The sequence below is a fragment of the Sparus aurata genome, chromosome 4 (genome assembly GCF_900880675.1).
Source record: "Sparus aurata chromosome 4, fSpaAur1.1, whole genome shotgun sequence".
NCBI classification, from domain to species: Eukaryota; Metazoa; Chordata; class Actinopteri; order Spariformes; family Sparidae; genus Sparus; species Sparus aurata.
The window spans coordinates 19,107,156-19,120,223 of NC_044190.1; the positions used below are offsets into that span (position 1 = coordinate 19,107,156).

Sequence of the window (13,068 nt, forward strand, 5' to 3'; positions counted from 1 at the left end):
AACAGGGACTCTCCTTAGAGAGGAGTTTTTCTCTCCCTTTTGTGTCATCTTCATTCTAAATGCCACATCTGATCATCTGCCTCTTTATGATTACCAGGAGTGACATTTATCCACAGTCTTACTGTTTAACAAGACCTTTACATTTAATTTAATTCTACGTGATTCTACACTCTCAATTGCATGTGGCAGACTGCAAGTGTGAAGCATTGTTCACAGTTTGACAGTAATCCACAAAAGATCACTTTCACATTGTGTGGCCTGGAAGATGTGTTTATCTATTTGTGATCAAAAGTACGTAAAAAGCAAAGCAAATCCACCTTACCTTTAATTTAAAATGAATCAACACAAAACTGCTTTTGCATACAAGCACATACACAAAGCTGCTGCCATGAAGTTCGTAAAAAACATTCTTTCCTGTCATTTGAATTCATTCTCCATTTGTCAGCCGTGTGTTATCAATGTCATTGCAGTCCTCCTGGGCATGTGGGGATTGACATCTTGCTCCAAGGTTGTTAGAGCTGACAAGTTCTGTTGTGCTTCTATCTATCTATCTATCTATCTATCTATCTATCTATCTATCTATCTATCTATCTATCTGTCTATCTGTCTGTCTGTCTGTCTGTCTGTCCTTCTGTCTGTCTGTCTGCATCCATCCATCCATCCATCCATCATGAAAATTCAACATCATGCATCTAAATCTGAAGCAAGCTTTTGTTTTTCCCCCAGTCTCCTAGGTCTGCCCATAAATCCCCCACCCCCATCTCCCTCACTACCCCATTCCACCCCGCACTCTTCCCTCTTTTTTGTTTAATTGAATGTTGCATGCGTTTGGAGCAGTTCTAAAATATATAATGAGGTCATTTGCATTAGACTGCAGATTGGGTGACCTTTGCTTTTGCCAATAATTACTGTAAAACCCGTCTCTGTCTGTCATCACCAAGGATGTGGCAGGGACCTCTCTGTGCTCACGAAAGGTTAGCTGGAGGCTTGTGTCTGGACTTATGAAAAAGCCTGAGGAAAATGTCATTAGAGCAAGGGGAAAAGACACTTGGAATTAACAATTGGAAATTCAATCAGGATGGCTTTAAGGATGGTGTGCGCCTGTGTGTGTGTGTGCGTGCGCGTGTGTGTGTTTCCATGCATATCTCCCAACAGAAGGGCTATAAGATTATGTCCCAGGAACACTTGTGGGTTAAGAAATTCCTCTCTTCAGTGAGAGTGCAGAACGGGGGAAAAAAGGACACCCTGGGGGCGACTATTGTTAACTCGGCAAGCCAATTTGACTTTGCCAACAACACTCAAACAAACTGACAACACAAACTTAACAACCAAGCCGTAAACGTCATTGCGGCAGTCCTCAGAAACATGATAATATGCTGCCCCCCAATACCTGGAAATTTCATGGCCTTCATTAATTATGCCTGACATTAATTACACTATGTATTTATGAAAGGCTCACAAATTTTTTGCACTTTTCACCTTGCTGAGTTTTTGTTACAGTGCATGGTGGTTAATTTGCATGTTGTTATTGGTTGTCATTGTGCAGTGAAACGTGACTGTACTTACCATGTGTTGACTCCCCTTCCCATCAATAATGTGGCCCAAGTCAAAATATTCCTGCAATTCTTTAATCATTCTCAGTCTTGTGAAACTGGAAATGAGCCCTTCGATCCATCAGTGCCTTCCGTACTTGTAAATGTTTAATACAAACATAGAAATCCCATTTAAATTTGTATGTGTCATATGTATCATAGAGGCGTTTTTTACAATACGTGTTGCATTGCGTTCACATTACATTTATATACGCAGACTTTTATGTTGGCAGGCGGAGGGTTTGGTCACAGCAGGGCGAGATGGCTGAAGCCAGAGACGACTGTTCAAGACGTTTATAAGCATGAAACCGCTGTATATTTTTAACCGATGGTTTGGGACTTTCTTCAGCCATGTTTATGACAACAAAAGCTGATATTTTTGTCGAAACTCCGCGAAACTCCAGCCGTTTTTTGGTAGAAGTAGAAACATGATATCTTCCATACCCTTACAAAACCAAAACATAAAGAGAACAAAATGTACATTGCCAACATTTACTCTAGCAATTTGGTTAATCAGAACAGCAAACAAAAAAATTGAGGGGGCAGAGCAGAGCACTAACATCAGAGGCTCTGTTTTGTGCTCTTGGTTCTAGTCGCAGCGGCGCGTCACGTTTCACCTGCCGGATGGCTCCCAGGAGAGCTGCAGTGACAGCGGTCTGGGGGACCACGAGCCTGTAGGCAGTGGCTCCCTCCTCACACAACCTCTCCCTCTGGTGCAGGCGCAGGACGACTTCTACGAGCAGGCCTCCCCCGATAAGAGGACCGAAGCTGACGGCAACTCCGATCCCAACTCTGGTGAGTTGTAATATATTTTGTCGCAGACTATCACTTCTTAATACGCATGCATGGTCAATTTTTATGGACTTCTGGACTGAGAGAGAGTGAGCTCTCATCTCTCTCTTTCCTATTCTCTCTGGCAAACCGTGTAAGTTTAAATCACCACTGTAGACACTTTTAAAGAACTGCAAAATGTTCACTTTGATCCAATTTGGTGGACATATTGTGAGTTGTAATAGGGTCTTTTCCTTCAAATCCAATAAGGCGCTTTCAATATTCTGCTGATTGTACGTAGCACAGGTATATCTGAGCATGCTTTGTCCTGAAGTACAGGTTAAAGAAAATGGAGACAATGTTTCAGATTTTGCTTCAGGGGATGACTTAAACTCCTTGAACAGAGATAATAAATAGTCATGAAAAACAACATCAGTCTCTATAAAGTCCTCAACGTGCCAAATATCATTTAATTTAGAGTCATTTGATTGCTCAAGTAGGTTTCTAGTGGATACACGAGCAGGTCATTCATTTCTCAGTTAATCATCCAGACTTGTTCATTCCTCCCAGGAGCAAACCTGGGTCTCCCATAGGCTCCTTACCTATTTGTGAAACTCATTTGATTTATTTAGAGATGATTTCCCAGTTGGAAGTCTTGGTGCTCAGCTGAAGATGTTAACTTCCCACTATTTCTGGTGGGAATGTACATCTCCGACCCAGTTTTCTCATTTTATCATTAAGAGGTGAGGCGTGCGCGAAGATCAAGCGCATCGCCCCAAGGTCGATGCCAGCTTGCCTGCTGAGGGTGGAGCAGCCAGCACCACATAAATACAAGCGTTGTGAGTAAACTGTGTGTGGGTACGATTTCATGCAGACTCAAACTTAGCAGATGTACTCACAGTTGGCAGATGTACTTAGTGAGTAATGTGTAGGCCTACTGACTCACTGTCTTCACAAATGAATAGAGATGCACATGGTCCAGCCACGTGTAGTTGTAACTGGTTAGCTGAAAGGAAAGTCCCATCAAAAATCTGGTTCACAGAAGGTTTACAATCATGGTTCTCTTCTTTCCTACCTCTTTGCATCTACATCTGTCATAGATATTATATTTTGTGTGTATTTGACTAGAGTATGATCTTTCCCCATCCTTAACCAAGCAGTTGCATGACCTGAAAAGGTGAACTTAGGTCTTAAAGGAAACTACTGAATATGTAAAAAAAAAAAAAAGCATTAAGTGGCTGTGGAACATCTGATAAATTGCATCAAGTGATGTAATTTAAGTCAATGCTGGTTGGGGCTACAAGTTTGAATGTGGAAAAAAAAAACGTCTGGTCAAAATCATATCAGCCTTGGAATTAAATTTTTATTAGGACACAGTTTACAATTTCATAGCAATTTGAAATTGAGATGATTAAAGCCAATGTGAATTGAAAATGTATGTATGAAAGCTGTTATTAGATAGCACGATCAAATGTAAAGAAGTAAACAAATAACAAATCAGTATGAAAAGGTTTAAGTTACTTAGCGTACATTTAGATACTTGTTGTACTTGTAGAGGTTTATTGCTAAAAGGGTTTTCACATACAAGTAAATTGCCTGTGTAAATTGTTGACTAAGTCTAAGAGCCACTGTCAGTGAGGGTCCAGGGCCTGATTGGTGTGTTCAGCAGCAAATGCTGTGAGGTTTTGGTCCTGATGGACCTCAGTGTTTAGCTGGAGGGTAGAGTCTCAAAAAGTTAGCATGTGGGATTGATCACAATCTTACTTTCATGCCCAAGGGTCCTGAAACAGTGCAGGCTATCTGGTTGAAGCAAAAGATATATGCAGGTCACATCCATCATACATATATTAGTGAGTTGCATGCGATACAATAATACTTTAATACTTGTACGGATGCAAACATTTGTTGAGGAACAGAGTCAGACATTTGTCCTGCTAACTGTTGACATGACTCAGCAAGGTGACAGCCGTCCCTTTACACAGATTTAACCTACATAAGATATTAATGAAATAGATCTCTGTCATGTCTCCGTAAACGCAATTACATTTGCATAAATAATATTGGTATGTATACGGTGTACAGAGGTAGATAGGCGTGCAGAAGGACTCTTGATTGGTTCTTCAAAGCCAGTCAAATGCATAATTTAAAGTAAATCTAAGGAAACACACTTACAGTAACACAAGCCTCGTGCAACAGGACTGGTCGCTTTAAGTGTTTACAATTTGCCTACATAAGGTGTTATGTCATACAAGCTTTGGCATTCTGTTATGTTAGACTAGTTGCACATCAGCAAACTATTAACAGTGACAGCACTGGCCTTTGATCATTGACCTGCTGCTTGGCGGGATAATGATTTTTTTTGTCCCATCCATGGAGATGTGTTAGCTGCCTTTGGTTTTCTCAGATATGTGAACTCCGTGGTCCCAGGTTAACTAGTTTTGAGTAAGAGTCTTTCAGACTTAAAAAGCACTCTTTTTCACACTCTTCCCCTCCTGACTGTCTGATGACAAAGCCAAATGGTTTCTGGATGATATCTGACACTATCATGTTCTAAGACTAGGTGTAAATTATCTTCTAACGCTATTGAAAACAATCCCATTCAGTGCAACATGGTAGATAAGGACCTTGACAGTGGGTGGTCTTTCAGTTGTGCTTTGTTCAAGATTTGACAATAATATCTTTTACCTTTTTTCTGACATATTAAGACTCTTCAAAAGAACCTTCTTAAACAATCAAAATTGAAATAATTTATTATTAAAAATCTGCTGTGCCTGTTTTTGTGCAGGATTTTGAAAAATATTCAGTTTAAGTGTGTGTTTCCTCGGATGCAAGCAGTAGAGGGATTCACATGGGAAGTGGATTAAAGTTGCTTTCAGATGAGAGCCATCAGTATGTACTCCTGATGATAAAGCTAGTGATGTTTAAGTTATGATACACAGCTGGCATACAGGGAAATCTAAACCGGAATTCTTTTAATGCATTATAAATAGTTTGCTGTTTTTGATAAAACACTTTTTATACAAAATACAACTACTCTAGGTTGTTTGGTGATGTAAATTGAGCAGTGATAATGGAGGCTACATTAACCTTAAGTAACCTCTCAAACTGAGTCAAACTCCTGGCTACTCATCAGTAATTCTCTGGACAAGTGCGGTTTCTGAACACCTGATTAAATCCTAGACTAAAACACAGATAATCTAACGATCCACTGTGATTTTCATGACATGGAATGAACGTGTCACATTTTAAAACTGATAAAGTGTTTGGGGGTAAAAGTACCCAAATAACCTTTGGATCTTGCCCTCCCTATCCACTTTTTTGTTTAAAAAGTGAACTTACTAATTATCCCTTATGTAATACAGGAAAGTGGTTCGACTTCTGCGTAGGTTGTGGCTTTCATCTGAACTAGGGAAACATACACAGTGTGGGAGTAGTGAAAGTCTGATGTCTAGCAGTATTTTTTTTTCATGATGGAGTACAGCATAAAGAGATGCTTTATATTTCTTTGTGACTTGGAGATATCCCCAATGCTTTTCCACAATGGAAAAGAAAAATGTTGAAAAAAGTTTATAAACAAAAGAAAGCAAGAAAAAAAAACAACAACAGTTGAACACACGAGTGAAGAAAAAAACAATAACAGGTGGATGGTAATCAGGGACACAAAAGTTTCCGTGAACCTCATGTTTTTTTTTTTGTTTTTTGTTTTTTTCGAGAGATGAAAAATAACAGTAAAAAAACATATGAGGGGTTTTTGAGCAAATGCCGGTGCAGAGAAGGGAGAGGCTAAAAGGTTAAGAGTTTTTCTAAGAGCATTTTGGAAAAAGAGCTCTTAAATTTTTACTGACAATTCCCAGAACAGCACTTCTAAGCCAATGCACATGCAGGGCTATAAGGAGCTCATTAACATTCACTGTCCGTGGTGCTGAAGAGAAGGATGAATTTATTCAAAGTCTGAATAAAATTCTCTGTAAACTTTGTGAGATATGAAATAAATCAAATACAAAACATAAATGAAACAAATCACACAGTAGATGCGGTTAATGTGCTTGGAATCATCAGCATGAGTAGATCATTAAGGAGCAGCCTAATTTACAGTCAGCAGCGACAGCCTCTAGCCTGGTAAGTTTTCGGAGAGAGAGAACTTGGTGAAGGCTACTGTCTGCTGAAGCCATTCTGTCAAATTTGCATTCTGGACTTTAATTGGCAATTGGAAATGCGCTGTCAAAGAGAAAAATAACCAGCTCAACGTAAGCACACCAGAACAAGATCAATAAAAAGACAAACAAATAGAAAACAAATAATGACTAAAAGTGGCAATACGGACTGATGGAATATAATATTGACTAAAATCAACCCAAATTCATTGGGAAGAGATTTCTATTAAGAGATTTCTATGAAACTAAGCATTTAGGTGATGCTGCCAATTAAGGCTGCAGTCATCATCTTGAAGGCTTTACTGGATATAATTGCTGATTAGGTGATGGCGAGGAAAAATAACTCATTGTGAAGAAATAAACAACGATTTCATTACTAGGCATTACAGCAGATATGATAATATATATAATGATTGGCGCATTCAGTATAGATTACTATTGCAAATGTTGTTGGTTACAGAGCTAGTAAGAAGTTACCGAGATGGGAAGCCTGCAAAGTCGAGGATATAACTTCAGTACAATCTTTCCGTGAATCAGTAGAAAAAATAAGTCTCCAATAAATCTTTTCATTGACAACACGCAGAATAATATATATGTATATATATATATATATATATATATATGTATATATATATATATATATATATATATGTATATGTATATATATGTATATATATATATATATATATATATATATATATATATATATATATATATATATATATATATATATATATATATATATATATATATATATATATATATATATATATATATATATATTTAAGGTTGTGTTTAAGTATGATAGCCCAGGAGCAACTCTAATGCAATGCTTCGTCATAGTTTACTGTTACTTCATCTTGCGCCTTACTACTGCACTAGATCTTTAATTAAAATTGAAGCTTCTATCTTTGTTAGGCCACACAGTGAAAAGTAAAAATCAAATAAATGATAAAGAGGAAAGTAACAGTCTCATGCTTAATGTCTCCTCGGACCACTGCCTGTCACTCTGTAATTATAGCGGAGTCATCCTTGACAGACAGAACTCATAAAACATGAAACAAATAAACAAACAAGTCACAGATTCACTGAATGAGATGGAACATAATTCTGTCAATCACTTAAATTTATGAAAAAAATATTAAAACTGGTTACTGGGCTGTTTAGGTCCCTCAGATTGGTTGTGTATGGATGAGAGTCCCCAGACTACAAAGGAGCTGAAATAATACATGACAGGAGAGTCCCCAGAATAAACAGAGAGGAGACTGGGGTGAGATGGGGAAGTCATGTTTATTTATAAAACATTTAAAACGACCAATATTGTCTTAAGTGTCATGTGAATGATTTAAACCTTCACAGACGAGAATCACAAGGCAGAAAGACAAAAAGAACACTTGTACCATCACACAGATACACACACACACACACACACACACACACACACGATAGAAATACAATAGAAATAGAAATGGATAGTTGGAGTGTGTGTAATTGACATCATGAGAAATGTTGTTCTTCTTGTCTTGACTTGATTTAGACAGCCATATCTGATGATGACCTAAGAGCTCTGCAGGTCAAATCCAATAGGAATATAATCCATGAGTCTCGTAAACAATGACAAAACCTTCAGTCCTTTCGGGATTGTCCCAGGAGTCACTGAACTGAGAAGAGGTCATTATGCAAGGCCAGAAGGGCAACATTTTCATGATGTTCACTTCTGGGTGCTTTCCTACACTGAAACAACATTGTTTGGATGCATTTCACATCTCTAAGTGAGTCAGATCTTAAAGCTCCCGTCTGTAAAATAGTGACGCTGATGCTTTGAGATTGTAGGTCGGATTGGCCGCCATCTGCAAGCGTCACCATTTAACTACCTTGGATTAAGACTAAAAAAATCAACTGTCCTACAAACGGGAGCTTTATGTAAGTAATGAACCCTAAGCCATCAGGTACCAGGTATTTAGAATGTAAAACATTGCGGTCTGATTATTTGTTTACTCAGAACAGCTCATTCTAAAGTTAAGGAAAACACAACAATTCTTAGTTTTGGTTGATTATACACTAATGGAAACATAATGATAACTGTTCCACTTACACCCCTAAATCCTACACACTGTGAGGTGACCATTTCCACATCCCTTCTGAAGCACATTTTATTTACACATGATCGAAAGTTTTCTTAGAGAACCTTCTGTTACAAATGTCAGTATCTTCATGGCAATTTATAGTCTCGGATTCTAAATGCTGAATTTGAAAGTGTGAAAAGGGTATTATTTGAATAAGTCATTAAGTTGTCTTTTAAATTTAAATTGTTTCAGACTTCAGTTGATTTTGGTCCTTTGGTGAATGACAGTTTTTTTTAAGATGGTTGTTTATTTATCCCTTGCTTTTCTATATTAAATCGCTTTGTCTGTGTATCGTCTTTTTCTGACAGCAAACGCTTGAATAATGTACTATAATTAAATTGGCTTTTGAACAGTGTGGCGCCATTGTAAGATCAGCCTTTTATCATTTATAAACTCAAACGTAGCCTGTGCCTACCATCTAAACAGCTAGTGTTGTTGCATGTCATGAGCTATGGAAGGGCGATTATTATTGTCAATGATGATATGAAAGAAGGGGAGGAGAACGCTCCCTCAAAAATGATTTTCAAAAGTTATGAAGTGGCAGGAATTGTGTTTCAAAATGTGGGCTATTGTTGTCTCTGACAATGATATGAAAAGGCAAAGTGACCTATAGAACAAGAAACAAGGATAACAAACAAAAAGATAACTAAAGTGTTACGCTTGAAATAAAGAATGTTGGATTTTAGTAAACATGTTTAAACACCATACTAAAATAAAAAGAGTTGTGTGCTATTTGTGGCTGTAGTCACAAGACCACAGTCTGTGCAAATGCTACAATGAAACTAGAAAAATAAGTTGTGATTGAAGTAGCTGGAAATACCCTCACTCTAATCGCTGATTGTTCTGTAGGAGGACTGAACTGCCACTTTTCTGTTGGAATTTTGATGGAATCAAGATGAAGACATGCGCCAAGCATTTTTTTCAGCATTTAATGTCATGAACAGCAATGCCATAAACAGTGGAGTGGCATTGTGAGCTGGAGATAAACCTGGTAGTAAAAAAGTGCCACTGATTTCACTGATAGCACCTAAATGTTGGAGAGAATAAAAACTTAAATAGGACTTTAAAGAGCCCCACAAGAAATACAAGGCAGGGGAAATTACTTTTTTTGTATTCTAAATTATGTTTAAAAGGAGACCAAGTAAAGACCAGGAGAAAGAGCTTATTAGAGACTAGCCCAAAGTACAGGGCTTAAAGCAAAAATGACTTGACCAACAACCATTGAGTCGAGTGAATATTGTGATGTAGGTATTACATTTTTAAAGCAATCAAATACTTTCGCACATCTTCTAAAGAGACAACATGAAGCACTTTTCAAAAGCACCAGAAGTTAACATTCACTTGCTCACCTAGCCCTCGTGACCTATATGGAGGCCAGTTAAGTCAACGACCTACAAGTGGTCCTGAGGACTCTGAAACTCACACGTGTCCTTAATGACCCTGTATGGACACTCCCACACAGTTTAAAAGCATGCAAACTCCCATCCAGTTAGTTAGAACTAAAGACACCTCTTGGATGAGAGGAGAAACTGAAACAGTTGCCAACCATACAGCACTTTACAGTTACCATGACCTGGATGACTGGTCATCCCTCATCAATATGTCAATCAATACACATTTCAATTTTTGACAGATGGATGCATTTGCTGCTTCCTTAAGAGAATATAACCAACTACAAAAAACTGACAAGACAAATCCATATTGTGCAAACATGTTGCTATTTTAATTAAATGTTAAAGGGCTTCAGTTTTTTATCCTCAAAAGGTTACATAAAGAGTTAAGCTCTACTATGACCCAATCAAATACGAATGTAAGAAGTTGAACTATGAAATAATAGTAATAATTATATATATAATATGATGACTGTGAGAATTAATACATACATTTATATCTTGACTTTATGCCCGTAATAAAGCCTCATACTTACATGTTAAGGGAAACAAGTGCAAGTCCAAAGCAACATAATTTGGTAATTTATCATACTGTATTTGTTAAGCCTTGTGTGGTGTGGATAACCAGCATAATCACCATGCATTAAAAACATCCTGTAGAATATTAAATCTTACATGAGAAACTGTAGGAAACTGAGCAACCCATGTCAGCAATTATTGTATATGTTACTATGCTGGGGATTACAGCAAGCAAATAATACTCAGCGTTTTATCCACTGGGGTCAATCATCCGCCTACCTGTTCATAATTAAATCACATTTAAGGTGAATCAGATGTGAGTCAGCGCTGCACCTGTGAACCTCCTTTTGCTTAGACATACAAGAGGAAAATTCATATGTATGCATGCAATATGTAAAGTGTAGCCACATAATACATTGCCTCTGTGATTATCAGCAATGGTCTGAGAGGTTTAAAGTGATTTAATATGCACATACATAGGAGCTTTCCTATTTCCGTTTCTTGTGTATGTGTGTGTAAATAGAAATGTTTAATTTTAAGCACAATTTAAGTTGGGTTTTTTTTTTACATTCATGGTAAAAACTGCAAATTGGGCATTTATTCCATGAGCTGGCAAATTCAATTTACCCTTCTTCGTCATCCGTTATATGCTGCTCTCTTGCTTTCTTGGGGCATTCTTTAGTATCTTTGCTGCTCAGATGGACTGCCCACGAATCTTTCTATTAAATGTCTTAAAAAATACCCTTGTATTTCAGGCAACCTCATCTGATCACCTGTATTACCATTGTCATACTGTATGTTCAAGATTGTTTTATTGCTACAAGACCTTTCAAGGAATAGATAATGGTGAGCAGGTTGAGTTTATGTTTAGACTCTGATGTTTAGCTAACCTGAACCACAAACTCACATCCAACATCCACGGCTCTGTTGCGGGGGTTTGGTCAGGTAGTCCAGTACTAGTCAAAATGTGGAAACTGTTTGAAGATGAGTGATGTTAACAGGAACACGGTTCACCAAAATGGTTGGTTGCACTATTTATGCATAGGAACAGAGCCAACTGACAGGAACAGTGGAGGAAGCACATGGGGAGAAGGGGTGAGTGGACGAGGTGCTTGTTGAAATAGCACAATGTGACTGGGAGAGGGTAGCTGTTAGGGGCTTGGTGGAGAGGGACAAAATGCTCGAATGCAAGATTGTTATGTTCTCTACCATGAAAATGGAACCACTTTAGCCATTAATCATTGATGGACAGGATATGATGGATAACTCCCTTGTTGAGCTATCCAGCTCCATTCCATCCTGCCCTGCTTTGAAACATCAAAGCCTCTTTTCAAGTCCCATCTCTGCCAACTATTCACCTCAAATAACAAATTACTCCTAGATTTGACTCATAACCGGGCAACCAAATATTCTACTATATCAGGAATAACTGTGAAAAATCACAATTACACTGGTGTTAATCACGAACACATGTGTAGCTATTAAGACTCTGTGATATAAAATGCTTTCATGATGTTTTCTCCGTATTTTATCAGCATGTTAGCTATTAATCCATCACAATATTGTGAAAATATGCTGTAGGCAAGTAAGATGGTCACAGTGCCATGTTTTTATTATTGTTAATGCCAAATTTCTGGTGCTATGCTTCCAGGCGTCCCAATAGTCTCTCAATGGCACAGAGGATTGGCAGCAACTTCACTGCATTTTACCTTTGTGCCACCCGGCTCGTTGTCATGGGAAATGTTGGATGATTATGCCAAACAAAACAGACACAGATTTTCTTTGCTATTTACTGCATATTATACAGCTTTACTTTGCAGTTCCAAAGAAAATGTATGTTCTGAGTTGTTTTCTGCCGACAGTGACAAGGCAAGCATTAATCGCCGAGCCCCCCTTCCTAACTTCAGTGGTCCTTAAGTAGTCATTAGCAACACCATACTGAGTGGGGTCATCAATGAACAGGTTATGGCAGATATGCAAAACTTGTTCTATATGTGATTGTCCAGCTTGAAACAGAATAGAAACAATATACAGAGAGTTGCAAAGCCTACATTGGAGTTGTGGGAAATTGTGTTGGTAATGAACAGACAGCATGAATTGACGGGGAAGGTAACTGGAGAGCTATTGTAGATCTCACAGCGGGGGGATAGATTACTGGAAGCAAAACACACCATTGCAGACTGGATATGTATCAAACTAAAGTATGAATGGGCTTACAAAATTTGGCTGCACCTCTGCACTATCACAGATATATGTTATGTTATTTTCAATTCATTCATTGAGAGCTCTCCAGTGAAATAGAGAGGAGCAGGGGAGCTGCGTGCCTGCTGTCCTAACAGAGCTGACAAATCTGACTCCATCAGATTTATGTCATTTCCCATCAGGCAAATCGAAATTAAAAAGCAGACAATGCCCTTGATTGTGTTGGAAAGACGGCAGTTCTTTTTTTTTTTTATTCTATTTTGTTTTGTTTAAAGTTATACTGTGGGTTATAGTTTAATTATGCTATTATGTT

The 13,068-nt window shown here is 38.0% G+C and overlaps 1 protein-coding gene across 7 annotated transcripts in view; it reads left to right on the plus strand.

Annotated features, from left to right (window-relative positions):
• Positions 1–13,068, plus strand: part of pcdh9 (protocadherin 9) — a 211,753-nt gene that overhangs the window by 143,860 nt on the left and 54,825 nt on the right. For 4 of the 7 annotated variants that reach the window (XM_030413967.1, XM_030413968.1, XM_030413972.1 and 1 more), the window contains one exon: positions 2,186–2,387. In XM_030413967.1, coding sequence (XP_030269827.1) covers positions 2,186–2,387 — 202 coding nt within the window. The remainder of the gene's footprint in view (positions 1–2,185; positions 2,388–13,068) is intronic. The other 3 variants (XM_030413969.1, XM_030413971.1, XM_030413975.1) reach the window with 1 other exon arrangement.